Genomic DNA, 21449 nt, shown 5'->3' on the forward strand with positions numbered 1-21449 from the left:
CCATTCTGTGATTCTGTGATATTACAGATGCATCTATTGTGTATAGAATTTAAATATAGACAATATTTAAGAGCATAGAAAGTAAAGGGAATACAGACAGTGAAAATTCTTATGGTATTGCCCAAGAGGGTTTTCTTGAGCTCCTCAGGGGGGTCTGAACTTACTAATAACTGCTAACAAGTGTTGCTGTTCCCTTTATGCCTGGGGTTTAGAAATCCCTTTCCTTCCACCCTTTCTGCTGTTGAAGATGTCTGAGTTCAATTTTGCTGTATATTAAATTTGCTGTATATTAAATCTCTTTCCTTCCACCATTTCTGCTGTTGAAGAGGTCCGAGTTCAATTTTGCTGTATATTAAATGCTGTGGCATTTTGCTTTATAGCAGGGATAGCCAGTTCCTTAAATGCATCCTGAGTGTATGAAGTCAGCTTAGTTGGGTCAGGACAACCCAGAGCAGGTGCTGCCTAAAAGCAGCCGTAGTGTTGAGCTGTGCCGGAGCCGTAGTGTTGAGCTGTGCCGGGGGCAGCGCTGAGCTCTCATGTGCTCTCAGGGTATGAGCAGGTTCTGCACAGGGCCAGCACTGCTATCGCCGTCTCTAATAATCTGCAGCTTACATATACACTTATTTTTCATACCCTGGTTTCTTTGGCCAGCTTAGTCAGCATATGCTGTTCTTGAGCCGAAATGTTCTCACGCTGTATCCCTTTTCCTGTCTTTTCACCTGGACTAATAAATTGATTAATGTGCTGGGTCTTGTGAGTTGCCAGGAGTCATATGAAACTGTTAGTTACTCTTGGCTGTTGTATCGATGTAGTATGTTGTTACTTATTTATTTCACCTTTTGGGGGGAGAAGTCGTCAAACCCCTAAATTCTGCAGAGCTTGCTGATAACTATTTAAACAAAATACACTGTATCTCACCAGTCCCATTGGAATGTCCTGTCTTACAGGAAGGCGATGGATAAAGCAGATGTTCATCGGAGCCTTCCTTATTCCAGCAATGGTGTGTGGAACTGCCTTCTTCATTAACTTCATTGCCATCTATTATCATGCTTCAAGAGCTATACCCTTTGGAACCATGGTGAGTCATTTTATTGGAGAATATAAACACCACTGTAGACACAGGAAAGGTACATTTTAGTCTAAATACAATTGTGAGTCGATAGCTTTCTAGTTAGAAATGTATTCTGGGATGGTTTTAGGGTGCTTCAGGTATAACTCATTTTAATCACAATAGCAAGAGCTACTGGATGCCAACAAGTTTTCTCTCTGCTTAAAATGGCATTTCTGCTTTGTATTCAAGCTTAGTGTTAGAACAACACGACTAGACTTAGCGACTCAGATTTTTTTTCTGGATGGCAATGCAAAGTGGTTGTAAGCTAAAATGCAGTACAGAATTCCAAGTAAAAGCTACTTCCAAATCATTGCTGTCAAGCAGAAAAAAAAAAAAATCGGCCAACAATATGAGATGAGAAGTCCCAACAAGGTCTGGCTTTATGAAAATGAGTCACTGTTTTCACTTTGTGAAGTGGTAGTTAGTATCTGGTTGTGGTCTTCTGTCTGTGTATTAACCATGTCACTTGAAAACAATGCTGGTTGGACTACTTTCTCATTTAATCATGATGACTTCTCTTGCTTCACATGGCTTTTGTCGGGATTTTGTTTGTTGTCCTGGCCCTTCCAATTAACCTCAAATAACCCTGTGAATACAATGCAGGAAATAATCACTTGGCACTTTGGCAGAATTTCTGTTTGTATTATTTGAGAGCAGAATTTTTTAAAATATGCACCATGAAATTGTTTTCTCTAATTTTCTGCATTAGCACTGTTAACTTAAAAAGTATCTTAATACAGGAAGACTTGTTTTCTTGCCTTGAGATTTAACCTTTTTTTTATACCTTCCTTCTTTGCATATCAGGTTTTTTTGATATATTAAATTGTTCAGTCTATTCAGAGACATTTGAGTAGCCTTGGATTTCTTCTTAGTTTAAATCTACCACAAAATGAAGCTTAGTATCACAAGTTCTGACTTACAAATTGTATTATTTGAGATATAACTAAATTCAGTATGTGACTGAAAATACTTCTTAAGAACACATTGTTAATGAATGAATGTAGTAGAAATCATAAATGGTAATAAAGAGAGAGACAATTCTCAGTTTCAGGCAAAGGCTTTCAATAATTTTCTGTTGATGGAGGAGTCATTACTTTACATGTACATTTCTGCTTCTAGTCGCCTCCTTATTAGTAGTATTTTCAATGCATGCCTAAATACCAACTTTTTACATTTAAGTCATTGTTATAGAACCGCTAAATAGACTATCAAGCTAATCATGTTTATAAACTGTTTAGTTTTTCTGTTTTTCTTCTTCAAGAAATTAGACTAAAATTCTATCTCTGGGTATGTTTGTATTAGTCAGTGCTCCAAGGGAATATTGTATTGGTTTTTCTTTCCTAAGCTAGTAGCCATATACAATACTGTCAGAAAAGTTTACAACATTGATCTTTTGATATGTGTAAAGAGGCTCTGTTTTACTGCTGAGCAAGTATTTATGATATCACATTTCTCACTTGTATTGCCATTTGGAGGTCAGGAGTGCTGAGGGAAGGGAATTCTACCTGTGCTGAAGTTTCTGTTGTAAATCTGCTCAACTGATTTGTATTAAGATCATGGAAACATGTACATGCAAAAGCAAATGGGAATATAAATCTTCAGGGGTCACTTAATCAGGATGTTAGGATTCTTTATACACAGTGATTTTAATGATCTCAAGGTTTTATGAACATGTTTGAATCATTATGACTGTGGCAATAAAACTTCAGTGGAGTTAGCAGACTTTTAGTAGGAGCAGGTTATGAATTGGAAACTTCATCAGAATAAGCAACGCTCTGATGACTTCAAATCAACTAATGAAGCTGGTTTGCAGAAGGAAATGAAAATTGTTTGAAATGACGGTGTTATGCTTCAGGTTGAAGTCCCCGGGAAGCCCTCTGGCTTTATGGATAAGATACCTTTGTGTCTTTCCACCTTTGTTTTCAATGTAGAGAAACTTCCAGAATTCTCTAGTGCAAACGTGCTGCTGCTTTCTCGGGGAAATAAAACCTCTGCCATCTAAATGTACTAGAAGACAGAAATTACTTACTTTACTCTGGCATGTCTTGAAACTATCCTCCTTGATTTAAATTGCTGGCAAGAATTACCACCTCTTCTTGACTACTGTAAATCTGGAAAAAGCAGAAACTTGAGTTGCTGAAAAAAGTCTGTGAGCGAAAAGGTTGCTAAGAGACTATGCTTAAATATGACATCCCGTGCTTTGCCCGTTTCAGGTTGCCACTTCCCAGTGAACTGCTAGGTAGTCTTCTCTCTGTGACTTAGTTCCTCCCTCCGGACAGATTTTTCTACGGAGTGTAGGAAAAGCCAGCTGATAGTGTGAAAGCCAAGACATCCAACCTAATGCACAGTTGCTGCGTCTTTGATGTACGTGGTATCTGCTCTTCCACACTTTGTCTTAAAATGCCCGAATTGATTGGGCTATTCAGGACCTTCATACAGCTCACTGTCATCGCAGTCTGTTTTGAACTTCAAAGCTTTGTTCACCTTTTATATCTCATTCACAATGTCTGGGATCTCCTCGAAGATGTGGCAGGGACTGGGAAGATCCAAAGCTTGTTTCTGAAATCATTCTTCAGTCTTGGGACTCTGCCTTTAGCCCTTTTGGTTATACATGCAAGCTGTCTACCCATACTGGGACAAACCTTCTGTAGTGACATACACCATGACACTGACCAAAGGCTTAGTCTCTTCCCTGGGATATCTTTCAGCTGCCCTTCAAAATGCAATAAAGAACGAGACAGATTTTATTCAATTATGAGAGCTTTTTAAAACTTAATGGTTCAAAGCTTTCAACTCCTTAAGCATATGAAGGAGATATGAAATTCTGGATCTTTTCTCTCATCTCTTCACCTTTATAGAAATGCAGTGGGTACTGTTCAAGTCTTTCTTCTTTTGAAGCCCAAATTTGATTTTTTTAGGGGTGTTTTATTTATTATATCCTGTTACTGGTGAACGTAGAGCTCCTCTGAAAGTGTTGTACACCTTGACTTACCTTCTCTTGATTTTTGTCAGTCTTTTCAGTGTATTTATCAATCATTTTTCTATTTTGCTGTGTTTGAAGTACATAGAGCATGGAACAATTCAAAACCATTTAAAATAATGGCAAATGAAGTGACCTCTCCATATGCCTATGAGGAGTATGGTGGTAGTTCTATGCAGAAATACTTGTAAGTAATGCGGAATTTCCAGAGAGTACAGCATGATTGAATTTGAAGGGACTATCTTAATTTTGGCATTTCATAAGTTGTGACTGCTTACATTGTTCTGTGTGTGATACATAATTTAAAGATTTCCATTAAGGCTGCTATGACTAATGTAATATTCTGACTGCAGAATCCATGCAGCTTCTATTAAACTGTTTAAGATGTACCATTTTTGTTGTGTTTGAGCAGTAGGTTCCTGTGTGGCTAATGTTTCCAGTATGCATTTTTAATGATTTAATTAAATAAGGTTACACACACTGAATTTCTCTTGGGATTGAGATCCTAGTGTTTGCGTCTTTTATACCTTGTTTAAACTAGGAAAAAAAAGTGTTCTCTCCAACAGATAGCTTAATCCAGGCTGCAGCCGTCCCTGGCAGCTTTACAATGATATGAGTATTGTGTGCTGCTGAAAAGGGAGGACCTGGTATCGCCAAAGATTTTCATGCCTTGAGCCAGATAAGGAAATACACCTGGCTAAAAATAGAAAAAAATCTAATTATATACATTCAACAGGGTGCTTCCTCAGATTGCTTGAATGACTGTAGAACCCTTGGTCAGAAAACTAATTTTTGCTGAAAATAGACACAGCTTAATGGTTCTGCCTGAATTTTCAACAGTTCAATTTATTACCTAAAGCAGCACCCTAGATTAACAACTTAGTTGTAATAAAATTAACAATGCTTTATTTTGAAGCCTTCTATTCTTATTCTGTATAATGTTTGGGCAGATGATGTGCAGAAAGCTGCTCCACTGTACAGATTCAGTAACCTCTGTATGAGGGAGAGTCTCATGACTGAGAGTGCAGTTTGGTATCTGACAGGAAAGATCAAGCTGCTGCTTTGACAGTTAATTTTTATTGCTTTTCTCCCTTGTGCATTAAGCAGTCAAGGCACCATAACCTGCCAGTAGCTGTTTAATATTAGATATGCTCATAAAAATTTTAATTATCACCTTTGAATGAAGTTTAATCTACAGTTGTCAGAAAATATGAAACACATGGCACTAGAACATAAATTATATTCCTGTTGACAATGTTTCCTTTCAAATAAGGAAAACTGAATCCTGCATGTTCAGTCAAGGGCAGTAGAATAGTCTTTCCCCATCAAAACAAAACAAAAAGGGATTAGAAAGAATGCAGGCTTGGTGAGGTGTACGATCTTTTCTATTGCAACTAAAACCCACAAACTATATCAGATGGTTGTGTATAAATAAGGTATTTTGTGCAACAAAAATGCAACAGTTAAAATGAAATAGGTATGTTTTAATGTACTAGCTTAGTAGAAAAGCTCATGTAATTTGTCTTCAGTAGTATGGATTATGGAGAATTATGCTTGTTTGCTTGATGGAAAACTGGGTTTGTAGATGTAATAGTTTGGCCTGTTTGCATAATTTGTGTTTCTGAAGTGGTAGTTAAAACTGTTCTCTTAATTTGGCTGATGTTACAGCGATGCTTTTCTTAAAAGGCTCACTAAGGCCTAACCTTCTTATCTCTGCCTGTCATGCAACAGCTGTTATTGGGGGTTTGGTGTTTTGAGTATGTTAGCAGTGACCTCTGTAAGGGGTGGTTCTGCGGGAGTGCAGACCGTGTATGTGTGTTGGTCCTGCCTTCATTTCCTCTTACCATTTGTGATGGTGAAATCGAGGCCAGTAAGTGCCTGAGCTGCTTTTGCCTTTGTAATCTCATTCTCCAAAACCTTTTGAGGCAGAAGTCTCATAACTTCCTCTCCTTTTTCAGTTAAGACATTTGTGTACCCTAGTGCCCTGTGTTTGCTTCAGTTTGGATTTAAACTCTAGATTTTGGCATTGACCAGGCTGCATCATCGCTGCCCTTGCCATCTGTGGCAACAGGCGGTACCTGTTCAGTTTGGGAGGGAGCAGTGTCTTCACCTCAGATCTGAAATAAAGAGGAACACGTCTGAAAACTCAGAAGCTAGAAAAGCCAGTTGTTTCCAGTCATCTCTCGCATCTAGATAAGACTATTACTGCCAAGAATGAAGAAAGTAATTTTCAGCAAGCATCAGTCTGAGCAGGTCAACTACCTTGGAGTCAGACAGAGTTGAAAGCAAGAAAAAAAGATGTTACTGAGGTCAGCACAGATTGTGTTGGTTGTAACTGGCACTGGTTGCATTGGTCAACCTACTAAGAACAGCAGGTTGCTGACACCAAGGTGGAGTTATCTCAGAAGACAGAAGATTCACATTTTGATCAGCTTGGACAGCTTAGCAGAGACAGGTGGGAGTAGGAGACATTCCTGAGCCTGCGCTATGGTCTCTGCTTGCTCGCTTAGTTGGCCCTCCTTTGCACTGCAAAATCATCTCAGATAATTTTTAGACTCCTGAATGGCGCCAGGAAAATGCACTTCAGTTCCAGCTGTCCTCAGAACATAGCATAGCATTACGACAGGCAGTTCATTGTTTAACAAAACACTGACTTTACCTAATGCTGCTTACTAGGTTTCACTGAGGATGCTAGCTGTTCTGTCTGAAATCAGTTCATTTTTCAGCCAAATGGTTGATAGAATGTTACACCATTATCAGTCGTGCTTTGACTGATCTGATAATGAAACCACAAGCACTCAGGTTTTCTGATGGATGCCAATTATAAGCATACTGGGGACAGGTTGGCAGTACTTACTGAAGCCATTACTGAGACAGAACCTTGGTCTGTCTCAGCTCGTTTTATGCAGATAAACATTTTGGATTTCAAAGCTGCTGCTGAGTCAGTATCCCGGACCATGCAACAGCCGTGCCCTGTGGGAGCAAGTTGGGCCTACTCCTTGCCCACCTGATTTGAAGCCATTGAGCTCTGCAGTTGGCGTTACTAGAATGAGATGCTATCACTGCCTTTCTTTATCTTTTGAGTTTCTGATGAGTTTGCCAGCTCATCAGTAATTAGACCTGGATGGTTCTTGCTTGGTTCCATCTCTGAGGTTATATTCTTTCAGTGTGGATTGCCTATGGTAGATGGGTTTTGCAAGATGGACAGTTACAACCTACGAAGTTTTGTTCCAGGTGAGCTTGGAACCCAAGGCTCTTCCTGGACAGTTTCTTTCTGTAGTAAAGCAGTGGATTCACTTTCTACCACTGTCTCCAATCAGGGGTAATTTCTGAAATCGAGAAACGAAGCTACAGACACCTTGATAACTGCACTGTTGTGCAGTTGTGGCTGGTTGAGCCGTACAGGTGCCCTTCCATGCTGCCTGTGTCTGAGCTTCCTGCTGCCGCCGGGTTTGAAACCTACCTGCTGGAGCGCCAGGGAATGCCATGGACAGGGGCCACCCGACGCAGCTGAAGGTCCTTGCCAGGCAGGAAGCTGAGCAAGCTCTTATTGCCAATGGTTTCAGTATGGTCGGCTCAGAAATCCTTTGGATCCTGTCCAGGCCTTCATTCTTGAATGTCTCTTCTACCCACTGCACTTCAAAGGAACTGGGACTTTTTGGTCAGGATTTTAGTAAATGTAGGACTCAAGATGTTCTTCTTTGTTTCTGATACTTTTTTGACATTTTTCTCTGAAAATTCTCATCTGCTCATTCTTTTAGACTGAGCAATTTTCAAGATGCAGATCCTGCATCCATTAAGTGAGTGAGTTGTATACTTCTCCTGTAATTTATTCTTAGGCAACCTCAGTGTCCTACCTAAGACACTATGCTTGATTACCTGTGTTTTTTTCCAGTAACAGAAGAATATAAAGGAGATACTAAAGATGTATTAATTGTGTAAAATCTGTTTTGTTAATGGCAAGTATAAATACTACTTAGCTTTTCCTTGTTTACCACTGAAGCGTCATATTTTAGTGGCTCATGATGTAATTCTTTAATAACCTCTCCTCAAAGATATACAGAGCAGTTTGGATAGTGCTTTTGCTTGTTGACCACCTGTTTGGTGTACCCTTCTGTGAAGCATGAAGGCTTGCTCCATCAAACCCCCGGCAATGTTTTCCATGCATATGTAGCCCAGGCTAGTAATGATAAGCAAGCCAGTAACAGAGGAATAACCCACTGACTTTTGTCAGATGTTGTTTTAAACTGGTGTGATTGGCTTCATGCGAAGTTTGTATGAAGCTAATGTAGCTCAGCTCCTTGTCTCATGAAGCCCAGTGGTTCTTGCTTTTCAGCTGCTTGCAGTAGATTTCTGTAGGTATAACATAAGTGAACAGCCTTTATTTATCCTAGAGTAACTGCTTCTTAAAGAAGTCAGTGTGTGGCTCTTAGACCTGGTCCTCCCTCCATTGTTTTGGATTAATCTGCTGCCATGAACTTTGTGTCCTGATGGAGTCAAAGAGGAATATAGCTTCTTCTCTCAGGAGGCACCAGGGTGTACACAGAGCCTCAGGCAATAGTGCTTTTAAAGGGCAGTATTTTCATATGTTTGCATAGAGAATGTCGCAGGGTCAATATTCAGAACTATGGTTATTGCATTACAGGCAACTGTTCTGTCTTTAGTTATCAATATCAAGAAGTCAACAAACTGATTAATGCTAATTCATTTTGTGCTGAAGAGTTATGAGTAGAGAATGCCTTGCTGAACACTTCAAATTTTCCTGTTTTAGAAGATAAAAATATGTTGCCTTCAAGGAAGAGCAAAAGTAGAGCTACATAGGTATACTGGAAAAAAGATGATTCATGGTAAAATTTTAGAGAGGCTGTTCCATTGGAAAGAGCTGGAACATTGGCTTGACTTTGCTGCATTGTGTGTAAACCTAACCTCTATATGTAGGTAGGGTCATTATGCTTCTAAATTGTGTACCTGCTTATACCAGTGTCTTTGTGCATACTTGTGTCTTTGACAGTCTGTTCTTAATTACCTGGTTGGTGGATAGTGGAAAAAATGGAATCGGAAATTTTGATTGGCAGCATTCTGGCATGGCTTTGCAATTCTTGTTCAGGTTTCTTTTTTGGATTAGATTAAAAATTTTGCACCCAGCAGTTGTAGGTTTGTATGCAGCTGCCTACCTGCTAGATGTTAACTCCCAGGGATAGCGTACTCTGCAAAAGTTTGAGAAGCTGACAAAGTTTTCTGTGATGAAGTACCATGAAGATTTCCATGTCATTCCTTTGCAATGTATTGAGTATAATGATTAGATGAAAACAGTAAAAAAATCTGTCATGGTTCTGTTCTCTTGATGCAAGAAAACATACTTAATAATGTTTATTAAGAAGTTTCTCAGGAAAAAATACTCTGTTTGATAAAATAGATGTATATCGACTAATGCTTCATAACTAGGAGTATGATTCTGCAGCAACAACTACTAAGGACTAATATATACAGAGTGGGTTGGTGATCTTCTTTTGTCATCTTATACCCGTTTTTTTAATTATTATTTTATTTTTTGTTTACAGGTGGCAGTGTGCTGCATTTGTTTCTTTGTCATTCTTCCATTGAATCTCGTTGGTACGATTCTTGGCCGAAATCTGTCAGGACAGCCTAATTTTCCATGTCGTGTCAATGCAGTGCCTCGTCCCATACCAGAGAAAAAATGGTAAAGACAAGCATGCATGTTAACTAGATGTATTCACTTCAGTAAATTTAAAATGACTTTTCAGATGTGAACATTAAAAGTTTTTCTAGAATAAATTCGTTACTTAAATTGAGTTGTGTCTAGAACACCACCTCTACTGACACTTCCTTAATATGATTTTTCTGTTGAATAAAAACACCAAGTGCAGTTAATGGTTAGTAGTTGTAGCAAATTTTACGGTCCTGGATCACTGATGCACATTTGGCCTGAAATGCTCTTCAGCCTCTTCTGTAAAAAGGATGGTCCCAACCCAGTTCTTGTATGGGTATCTTGAAACTAAAACCTTTTTGCTTTAGTTAATGCCTCTAACAGATTTAGGATTGCATGTGCCTTGGAGGCAGAACTGTTCTGTTTAATGGTCTCCATGTACAAGCTGAGTCATATTTGCAGGGTGATGGTGGGGAGAGGTTTGCAATGCTGTTCCCAATTCTGCACTTTTGTTGACGGCACAGAGCCTAAAATACTCCAGGTGTACTGTTTGAATTGCGAATAAGCCTTTATTATTTTTCAAGTGAATATAAAGGGGTGGGTGCCTAGTCTCAAAAAGTAGACTTGGGTTTTTGGAAAATCACGAATGCAGTCACTTTTTCCTTTTCATTTAATTCGGAGATGGAAGCAGCAAGCTATGGAAATGAAAATATCCTCAGAGGATTTTTTAATAAATTTTTCTTGCTTTCCCTGTTCAGAGGAATGGAACAGACAAAGTTGAAGGGGGCACTGAAACGTGTACACTCGCGATATCTAGGAAGTGTGGCACACTTAGTCTCTTGTTAGTGCCGGGTTGTGCAGCTCAGATGCTAGGATTTGATTTATATTGTGACCTGTATCTTGGGAATCTGATTAATTTTTTTGGATCAGCCTGACAGATAAAAAGAAATAAGATACTTCTGTTGAAGATGATGAAATTGCACACCGTCAACTTAGACAAGTCTCCCTATAAATAATAAAAGAAGCTGCAAATTAAATCACTGGTTACTAGCTAGATTCAGCATCATCACAAGTACTACACAGAGGTCACCTTTAGTAGATGATACTGTCACTTACAGGTAGCTGAGCATTTGTTTTTGGCCATAGGCTTGCGACTCAGTATAGCATTAAAAATAAACACTGGTTCTTAATTTTATAACTATTACCCTGCAAAATTTTCTTTGCATTTTTTGCTTTATTTGAAGCCATCGACAGCTTTGAGTTTTTGCTGCCTTCATTCAAAGCTAGCGGATGTAATGGGGCTTGATTGCTTAAGGCCCTTTTTAGGCAAGAGAGATTCTTTCTGTAGCCTTCAAGGCTGGTTAGATGCCTAACCTTTTGCCCGTAGGTGGTAGGCATGAGGCTTATGTTTTGTTTCAGCTTTCCCGAAGAATGAACTCCTCCTCCTTTCCATACACATGACATCTTGGGGGAATCTTCTTTCTAATAGGCTAGTATGAGACAGAAATGTTCTTGTTAGCATGCCTTTTAAATAATTCTCTGTGCTATCTTAATTATCTGGTTATATGTCTTAATATGTTTGCAAATGAAAGATTAAAATTGTCCCTACACTAATCTTAATATCTTTCAGGTTCATGGAACCAGCTGTTATTGTTTGCTTAGGTGGAATCCTCCCTTTTGGATCAATTTTTATTGAAATGTGAGTATGTCAGCTATTTGGGGAATTAATTAAAAATTATAAAAATCTAAGTTCAATTACAATATCACCTGCATATTCTATTTGCTCTTTTCAGGTATTTCATTTTTACTTCATTCTGGGCTTACAAGATCTACTATGTTTATGGCTTTATGATGTTGGTTCTGGTTATCCTCTGCATTGTGACAGTTTGTGTGACTATTGTTTGTACGTATTTCCTGCTAAACGCAGAGGATTACAGGTGGTAAGTATTGCATTATCTGCATAGTTAACCAGATTGTGAGAGTTTTATAGAAATGTAATGTTCTTCAGTCTAGATGGGTCTTTTCAAAGTGTCCTATGTCCAGATTTTAGCTGTAGAGAATAAAAGCAGTTCTTGGATCCTTTCTGTACAGGAGCTTTCTGTGTGTATGTGCATCTGTGTGTGCATGTATGTAAGTATAAAAAAAAAAATATGCCAAGGCACACAGGAATATGAAGAAGGATCATCACCTGGTCTCAGTGGTAGCTGTTGCTGTAGAAGCTTTTGTCACTTATAGCAGACAATGTGTAGATAATTGTTAAAATAAGTGTGTAGAACCAGCACACTTTATTTTCAAATGAGGTTTTAGCGCATTGTTGCATCTTCTTGGGAAGCCTTTTGATTAGATATGTGATGGGCATGTGTGTTTACTTTCAGGCAATGGACAAGCTTTCTGTCTGCGGCTTCAACTGCGATTTATGTTTACATGTACTCCTTTTACTACTACTTTTTCAAGACAAAGTAAGTGGTAGATTTCTTGCTTGAATAACAGATTACTATATAGCCAAATAAGTTTGTTGAGAAAAACTGGGGAAAATACCTAGCATAAATTCCTATCTTTCTTTTTCAGGATGTATGGCTTGTTTCAAACATCATTTTACTTTGGTTATATGGCAGTATTTAGCACAGCTTTGGGAATAATGTGTGGTAAGTTTCAAATATATTGACAGCTTTCTATCAGAATTTTGAGACTGTCATGTTTCAGATTTTAACTCTGTCGTTTTGGTGGTGGAGTGTGTATGTCTGCAACATGTGCTCAAAAAAGCTTACAGTCTTTAAAAAGAATCTTAGATTTCTCTGCTTATGCTTGTTTCCTACCTAATATAGGAGATTTCTGTGGATTACGTCTTTTGATAGGAAGATAATTTATGAACTGTGCAGAGAATTTCACCCTCAGTGCAAGCTTGAAAGACTCAATATTTGGCAAGAAATTCTGTGAAATAAATTCCAAATTAAGTGGGGTCCATGCTAGCATTTTGTTTCGGAGTTTTTACTGTTGCTCCAAGACAAGGAGCTAGGTACACCCATTGAGGCATCAATGGTATTGCAATACTGATGACACTACCGTCTGTATCTTGTGGCATGTATATGTGAGGGTGACCAGAACAGAAAGGACTGACACTTCAGGGTAGCATTTGAGAAGTAAGTACTGGAATATTCACAGGGAGAGAGAGGTAAATACTCATGTGTGCAGCTGGATTTCGTTGCTTCTTAAGATACTGTTTGGGCAGATGTTTAGAAGAGAAGCGTTCTCAGCATGGAGGTAATCTGATAAAGTCAAATATACTTGTTCATCTGTTAGCTCTATTTTTGTCCTTTTCTGTATGACTTTCAGAAAGCGCTACTTGGTTCTTTTGCACTTTCCTATGATGTTGTTTGCTTTTTATGTGTGATCCTTATTTAATACTTTCCTTCTTAGTAGTGAATGAATAGTCCTATAGATTCTCATGGAAGTATTTCTTTGAGTTAGATATTTGAGACACATGATGTCTTACAGGAACTTACTTTCTGTAAAGTATACATTTCTTGATATTACAAGAGGGTGGGTAATTTCACAATGCTTTATAAAAAGGCGAGGGAACTCATCTCTTTAACTGCTGAGTACCTGTTCCCCTTTTCGCTCATACAATCTAATCTTGCTTCATCAGGTTCTTGGCACATTACAAGACTTCCCCGCTGTTCTGGTAGTCTTGCAGCCATTTTTTTCTTTAATAGGCTTATACTTTCAGCTCTAATCTTTTCTTTTTAAAGTGCTCAGGCTGGTATTGATTAAAATGTCTATGATGCAGAAGCCAAGCTTGCCCACCAGTTTTTGTAATTAAAATGTTTTTTTAAACGTGGAAAAGGAAGATTGTCAAATGTTTTCTTGTCATGGTAGGACACTACTTGATGGAATATTAGAGTAAAATCCAAATTTACTCAAAATCAGAAAATACTTTAACACATTAAACTTTATTTCCACAGCTCTATTGAAATTTCTTTTTGTCTTTTTAAGTGTGCTGGAAGAGAAGCTGTGAGATTCCTTTTTACTAAGAACTCCCATTTCCAGCATGTGGAGGGAAGCAAAAAAAAAACCAACCCTGTCAAAAAGCATTTGTCTAGGGAACTTGCTGCCATTGAGGTCTAACAAAGACATTTGTGTTAGAGAATTGTGCAGTGTGCGTGCTACTGACTGTACGTCTCCAGTGAAAAGTGTGTAGAGCTGTGCTTTGGAGGCTCACACGAATGGGCGTGTTCAGGATCACACAGTTGGATATGAGACGAACTAGTTAGGATCCAAGGCAGCCACAGGGAAACTCTCTGTAGGCTTGTATCATCCATCTCTGGTTTTAGTGCCCCTAACAATGCCTGGTGAACTCAAATCCCACATGTGGTGGGACGCTTTGATCCACAAAGTCTGCTGCCCTCTGCAGAGCATTTAAGTTCTGGGACTGGACAGTAGGGAGCCCATGAGAACTTCCAAACCTTTTGAGCTCCTCGTGCTTCCTTCTTAGTGACAGAAAAGAATAAAACTTATTCCCCAACTCAGTGGATGGTTTAGGGGCTGGGTAGTAAAGAAAGGCCTCTTGCAATACTACACTTCAGCATCCAGATAAATGCTGTGATTGAAGGGCTTTTTAAAAAAAAAATCTGTGCTTACAAAGTCACAACTGTAGTACGTGTTAATTGGTTTGAAGATATAGATGGGAATTAAATCTTTTTCTGTTTTGTGGTTGCTCTTCCTCACTGTTTGGATTTTTGTTTATTTAAAAGCTGTGTTCTGCTGAAACATCCTTGCAATCTATTTCTGCTAAACCTATATAGGCCATAACCAAGTTAAACACCTTATCAGATGTTTTTTATAATAAATAAATAAAATCATTCCCTTTACTATGGATTTTTTATTCAAATGAGCCAACTGTCCTGCATTTGTTTCAGGAGGACATTCTTTAGTTGTCATTGTCTAGGGTTTCCCCCTCCCCGCCCCATGTTTTATTCAATGGCTGTGAAGTAGCCTTGAGGCTTAACCCCTGCCTTGGGTATTGGCCATTAGTGGCCTTCATGGGTAAGGCTCCTGTGATTCAGAATAGGTTATGATTTGTTTATAGGGTTGAGAGCTTGTGGTCTCATGTGACTGCTACTCTCTCCTCCTCCCCCTCACTTCCATCTCATGCACACATTCTCTAGATCCCAAATGAAACACAATTAGTGCTTTGTTCTCCCAAATCTCAGTGATATCTGGCATCACATTGCCAGAGAAACCCTCAAAGAACAAGTTCTGGAATGTATCTGAGTTTAGCAACTAAAATGGGCATTGGATCTATTGGCAGTGTCTGCTTTAACAGGCAAACATGATGAGTCTTAAAAACAGGAGTCCACAGCCATTATTTTGTTCGTTTACTGCATAAGACAGGCGATGAGTTTCTTAACAGGCTACAGAAGAATCTGTGTGTCCTCCTGTATGACTCCAAGCTCACATCACCTCCTCTGAACAGCCCATGCTTGGGTCTGGTGGAAGGCTGTACTGGTCTCTGCTTGAATGGCCAGTCCTCTCTGCTGTGTCCGCAGCACACTTAACGCTTGCAAGCAGCAACCTGATCTTGTGTGTGCTGCATTTGTTTTAATCCAGCTCTCCAAGTTAGCAATACAAATCCCTCGTTTGCTGGCCAGTGGGATGGTTGGCATGATATTTATATAGCTTGATATGCTATGCAACATAGGCTGACTCTACTGGCTCTTTACTACTCTGATAGCATCGGAACAATGCATCAGGTTTGCCTGGTGCAGATTTCCTGATTAGGTATAAATGTTGCTATTCAGACCCCTGAAAGCCCAAAATTCTGTGTGAGTTTAATGGCTGACCTGACAAATTATCTGAGCAGTCCCCAGGATGTAAAGAATTCTCCAGGTCAGCAATGCTAGCTGCAGATCTGTATCACCTTCATTTCTAAAAGCAAAAAAATATTTATGTTTTTATTGAAGGATGAAGTTTTGGCAGAAATTTTTTAGCATTGGTTAGGCTTTTGTATTTAACACATCTTATGCAAGTCTGGTGCATCCCAGATCACTGAAAATGTTGTTTCATGTTCTGGGCTTTTCTTTATTGCTTCAGGGAAGCAAAAATATCTGTTTAGAGTCCATTCTTTACTGAGCATCCAAGTGTTTGATGTTAGGAGTTCTCTTATCTGTACTGAGTTATAGGCCCTCACTTCTCTATCCTTTTCTTCCCGTCTTTTATGATGTGTTGTTCTGGCAGTCTGTCAGCAGTTCCCTCTAATTCTTGCTTGATTTTTCAAATTCACTTCTAACCCGAGAGTTAGCCAAACTGACTTCCACAAGGCTGATTTACTTTCATTTTGCTTGGAAGAGATTAAGAAGAAGCACTGGGGTATTCCCTGTGGATTTCCTAAGGCAACAGTATTTACTGAGCCTGGCAAACCTGAGGTTCTGGGTTTGACCAGGTAGGTCGCTGAATCTCCTTTTCGGAAGAAGTCTTGGTCCAGTGCATTTCTTTCATTTTTCTAGGTGTTCTTAGTTCAGCAGTATTTTGGGTTTAGCATAAACTGTTGCCCCTATCAAAAACGCAGTGACCTGTTCTTTTATTACTGCTGTGACAATGCATACTCTGCTCATGACTCTTACTAATTTGAAAACCACAGGTTGCAATTTCCTTTAACTACTAACTGCTACTAGTTTAATCTCTTTGTAAAGACCTCCTTGGAGTTTAAGACTCCTGGGATGGGGTTCTATTATTATTTGTGCCTTGTGGGAAGGAAAAAGCCATCTGCCAATAAAACACTCATCCAGAAGGCATGTAACTTATAATAAAAACCCGCCCTCCCATCCACCTTCCCTGCAGAGTGGGTGATTGTGTGTTTTTTACCCTCTGTTCAGAAAAAGGGACCCGGTTATTGGCAGCAGTAGGGGGGCTGCTATATTTATCGAGGCCAAGTGAGCATGGCCTCTTGGTAAGATGGCTTAATGGATTTAGATTGCTAGATGAGGGGAGTTCTTGCCAGACGTTCACTGGGAGCATGGATAATTAAAGTTTGAGAACAAGTGTTGCAGGTAATTTTCTGTGTGCGGAGTGCATGCTTTACGTGACTTCCTCTGTTTAAGTGCGTGTGTTTTATATAGCTGGCTTATTTTGATGATCAGCTCTAACATACTCAATATTTTCGGTTTATTTTGCAGGAGCTATTGGTTACATGGGAACAAGTGCCTTTGTTCGTAAAATCTACACTAATGTGAAAATTGACTAAGGAAATAAGAAAATTGAACTATGGATCAGCTCCTGTTTTCGTGGGGATGAACTTGCACAACAAAAAGCGCGAGAAGAGATTTGGGTTTTAACACTGGGCACTATATGGGTCTCCATTTTGTGGATGGCTTAAAGTAACATCTATTTCATTGATCCTAGGTTCTTACTGACTGCTTTCTCCAACTGTTCACAGCAAATGCTTGGATTATATGCAGTAGGCATTACTACAGTACGTGGCTAATCTTCCCAAAAAAAAACAAAAACAAAAACAAAACCTAGCTCATTAAAGATGAATAGACTAGCTCTCTTCAGTGAAGAGGACAAACAGTTTATTTAAAGCATTTGTTCCATTCAATAAAAAGAGGGAAACTTGGCTGCTAAAACTACTTGATTAGTAGTCTTCCTGGTACTTAACATTTCTAAATTATGTAAAAATGCCGTTCCAGAAAGATTACTCTTCTGATTTTTACTGCCATTGCCAGGATAGGAGGTATGTTTTATATTTTGACTCCAGGTGCTTTTCGGTTTATTTGCAATATCAACTATACCCTACATTAATTTGTTTAAAAAATAATTTAAAAATATATAAAAAACCCATATGCATGTAATATATCAGCTATTGTTCTAGTTGGACCAACTTCCCTTTATTTATCTTTAAAGTAATATCCAGCTACATCTTAAATCCATCCAAAGAAAATACAGTTTGAAGACGGGATTCGTTCTCTGCAATGCAATTTACTGTACAGTTAGAAAGCAAAATGTTAAATGAAGAGGATTGTTTGTTTTTTAATAAACACTTTGAGGTCTAGATTAAAACAAAACCAACATTTTAACTGAATGTCTAAAGTGATCCTCCTTTTTTCCAAGTTAGACTTGCATTATTTTTTTTTTTTTTTGGTTTGGGTTTGAATGAAGATTTTCCTTTAGACATTATACAAGGGGTAATAAGTGTATATAACATTAAATAATGTAACTTAGGTGTAGATCCCAAATGTATTTGGATGTACAGATTTACTACAGAGTACTTTTCTGATGATTCGGTGTAAAAATGTGTGAATTTGGGTGGCTTTTTACATCTTGCCTGCCATTGCATGAAAAGTTGGGGTTTCTTCACAATGTGTGTATGTCATGCTTTTCTGTTCTATCTCCTTTCTCAAGCTCCTACAGGAATTAAATTTGTAATTTAGAACATTTTAATTTTTGTTAATCCTATCTGGACACTTGTGTAACATCAAAAGCACAGTTGCTTTAGAGTGTTCAGAAAACAAAAATAAACTTTTCAGACAAAAAAATGTTCCGATTGTGAAAATAGATGAGTTTGCAGTTGAAAACGTTTGAAAAGGCAATACTGCTGAATGCCAGTTTTGTTATACCATGTTAGTGTGGTTTTCAAATACCAAAACCCCATGCTTTGAATTTAGAATTTGCTTACAACTGTATTGTACAATACAGCTCCAAAGTGGATGACCAGCCCAAAAAGGTGGTTCTTGGCTGAACTGTTTGTGGAGAAAGCTGTTTTGTGATCCAGCTAGTGTACTGAGAAAAGTGGGGGTAAGCACGGTCTGAAATAAATGGGCAAATAAAGGTTAAGTCTTTCTAAGATGACTGATAATTATGCACTGTATTTAGCTAGAAATATCCTGAATGTGTTTGTGACGGATTGGAGAGCCGGTCGGCTTGATTTTGTGGGGGTTTTTTTAGGCATCTGCCGCATAGGGATGTTTTCATCACTGTGGCTGTCTGAAATAGAGCACCTGCCACGGAGAAGGCAACTTCCTGAATTTCAAAAATGAGCAAAGTATTTGTATTGATTAGCACTGTATTGTCTCTCTATAAAAAGTACTGATAATGCAGTAGCCACAATGAGAAACAACCGTGCTTCGGGCTGGAGGTTGGGGAAACTGAACTGATGGGTAATAGTGAGAAGCAATGCATCCTGCTGTATGTAGCTTCTGAAAAGTATTTGAGCTTTCAGCTCTGATTTCCCTGGCCAGTTTTAACCAGTCTTGTCAGAAAATAATTAATTTTTGCTTCAAGTGGATGGTCGGTGTCTGTACCTGAACACTCTGCCATTTAATAGAAGATAATCCTTCTTTTTTTTTTTTTTAAAGTACAGGCTGATTTTGAGATGAGCTTATAAACTGGGTCAACAGTTAGTTTTCCTTTCTTCCAAAACATGGAGACTTAAAGCAGAGAATGGGTTTTGTACTAGTTCTTGCTAGTGCATACAGCTGTGGGAAGCCCTCTTTTCATCCACGTTCTTCTAAATCTGAAGTGAGAAGCCATTATCTCCACACAATAAATACATTAAGTACTCCGCCGAGATACAAGTTTTTTAAAGGGAATGTTTTGATAATGGGTCTGTTTCTCTATTTAGAGCACTGCAATGTGATTAGTCTATCAGAAATGTCACTAAACCGTTTGTGAATTTCATTTAATCACACTTTAATGCCACAGAATGGTGGGCTGCCTACTTGCTTTCTCTATCCTCTGGCATTATTAGCTTTTGCATATCCAGATAGGATTGTATAGCTTTTAAAGTGACATTGAAAAGATACTGCACAGGCATTGCTTTTGTTTCTGCAAGCACGTTCCTCTGGAGAAGTACTGTGTTTAAATAATTGACATTTTTATACTTCTGCCCTAGCACATGAGTAAGGTGGGGGCTTGCTTTGTTTTTCCCCCTTCCTTTTGGTTTCTGAAGGAGTACAAAATGTGACCAGTTTTCAACAGCTTGTCTTTATGGTTGTTGTTTGGGGCAAGGTTATTAATTTGCCTCAAAAAAAACTGTGGCTATAGCTTGAACCATCTTGCTTAATAGAATTCAGAAGCTCTCTGCTTAGATGATGTAGTCCTTCCTTTTTTCTGGAAGAAATAAAGATCTTACAGCCAACACTCCTCTTTCCATGGTTGTTTCTTAGGAGTTTCTGGTTCTTGAATTGAAGCTTTTTTGATAACTCTTCAGTTGGCCGCTCAGCGCTGCTCTTCCCACGTCTGCTACAGTGGCCAGAGAATGGAGTAAATAGTCATGTAGCAATAGCCAATCTTGATCAAATGCTTTAGATAAATACAATTGTGTAGCTTTTCAGTTGAGGCAGAATGCATATAGAAAGCACCTCTGGTACCTCAGGTATGAAAAGTGGTGAACGCTGGATTGGAGATAATGGAGACTGCAAATAAACGTTACGTTGTGCTCTCTTTTTGATGTCTGAATGTTTGAAAGCAACAGTGGCTGTTAATTCCTCTCCAGAGCTACATTCCAAAGTGTGTAAAGGGTGCGTAATTAGTTTTCTGTATGATAGTCTAGGTGTATTTCTTTTAAAAATTTCCAGGTTAAACAAGAAAAAAACAAAACCTAAAACCAAACAAAAACCTAATACTGTTGAATTTTACACTTTTGGTGCTAAAACCAGGTAAAATTGATAGCACATTCTTATCGCTATCATTACTGCAGAGATAACACAATTGAGAAAGTCAACATTTTGCTCTGGCTTCAGCATCACCGGCATCTAGCCGAAGTTGCCCAATGAAGTATATGTACACAGCTTCACTGAAGACAGCAAAATTGTGTAACTATGAGTGCATCAGCAGTTTCTCCGCTGGAATGTGTCCGAAAAGCGAAAGCTTAGGAAAAAAACAAGCCTCCTACCCAGCCTGTGGACTGCCGGCAAGTGAACTGAGCGGCTGGAGCTAGAGTTGTGGGGTTCTCTTATCTTGAATCGAGTGTTAACTGTGCGGCTTGTCCCGTCGGTTGATCCCTTGGATTTTTCCGAGCTAAATGCACTATGGCAGTGGCAGTCTTGCAAGGGCCGTTGGCGCTGCCGCTCCGTGAGGAGAGCCAGCAGCCCAAAACACATCACCTCTTCCCAGGGTTAGCACTGAAGTCACGGAAGCCCCTGCTATTGTTGGGCCGCTGTTGGAATAAAGCCCCACTTTTAAAATTTTGAAGCAGTGCATTTATGGCTTGCGTTCTTCAGGAGCAGCTTTTCTCCACAAAAAAAAAAAAAAAAAGTGTTTTGATGCCATTTGTTTTCCAAAGGCAGAAGTATAGAAATGAGGCTTGCAAAGAACATTTGCTTTTTGCTAAATAGCTTCAGTGAGAAAATTCTAATTTTCTGAGGAGACGTCTGCATGCAAATTCTGCAAGTAGTTCTTTGCATCTCGCAGTTTTATCCCGGAGGTGCTTTTCCAGTTGGGTGAAAGGGCTGTTACAGTGTGTACTTTTATGACTAGTTATGTGGTTCTCAAATTTTTCTTCAATTCTTGGGTTATGTCTTAAGGAACAAAAAAAAGGGGGGGGTGAGAGGAGGGGGAAACCCATGAATCTGTAAGGCTCCCAGTAAATTTGAGCACTTCTTGGAGAGAAACGCTTTAAAAGGCAGAAACTCAATTGGGAAGAGGCTAAGAAAAAGTTGTTTTATCTGGTAACCCGTTTCAAAGCCAAGCCTCTG

General features: G+C 38.9%; 1 protein-coding gene across 1 annotated transcript in view; it reads left to right on the forward strand.

Annotated features, from left to right (window-relative positions):
• TM9SF3 (transmembrane 9 superfamily member 3) overlaps positions 1 to 18187 on the forward strand; it is a gene marked incomplete at its 5' end in the record, with an annotated part of 52390 nt that extends 34203 nt beyond the window's left edge. The window contains 7 exon segments of the mRNA XM_082486750.1: positions 948 to 1078; positions 9653 to 9792; positions 11390 to 11458; positions 11553 to 11699; positions 12135 to 12218; positions 12328 to 12404; positions 16932 to 18187. Coding sequence (XP_082342876.1) covers positions 948 to 1078; positions 9653 to 9792; positions 11390 to 11458; positions 11553 to 11699; positions 12135 to 12218; positions 12328 to 12404; positions 16932 to 16999 — 716 coding nt within the window. The 3' untranslated portion in view covers positions 17000 to 18187.
• Between the last annotated feature and the right edge of the window lie 3262 nt (positions 18188 to 21449).

The sequence above is a fragment of the Vanellus vanellus genome, assembly GCF_965231255.1.
Source record: "Vanellus vanellus genome assembly, chromosome: 7".
NCBI classification, from domain to species: Eukaryota; Metazoa; Chordata; class Aves; order Charadriiformes; family Charadriidae; genus Vanellus; species Vanellus vanellus.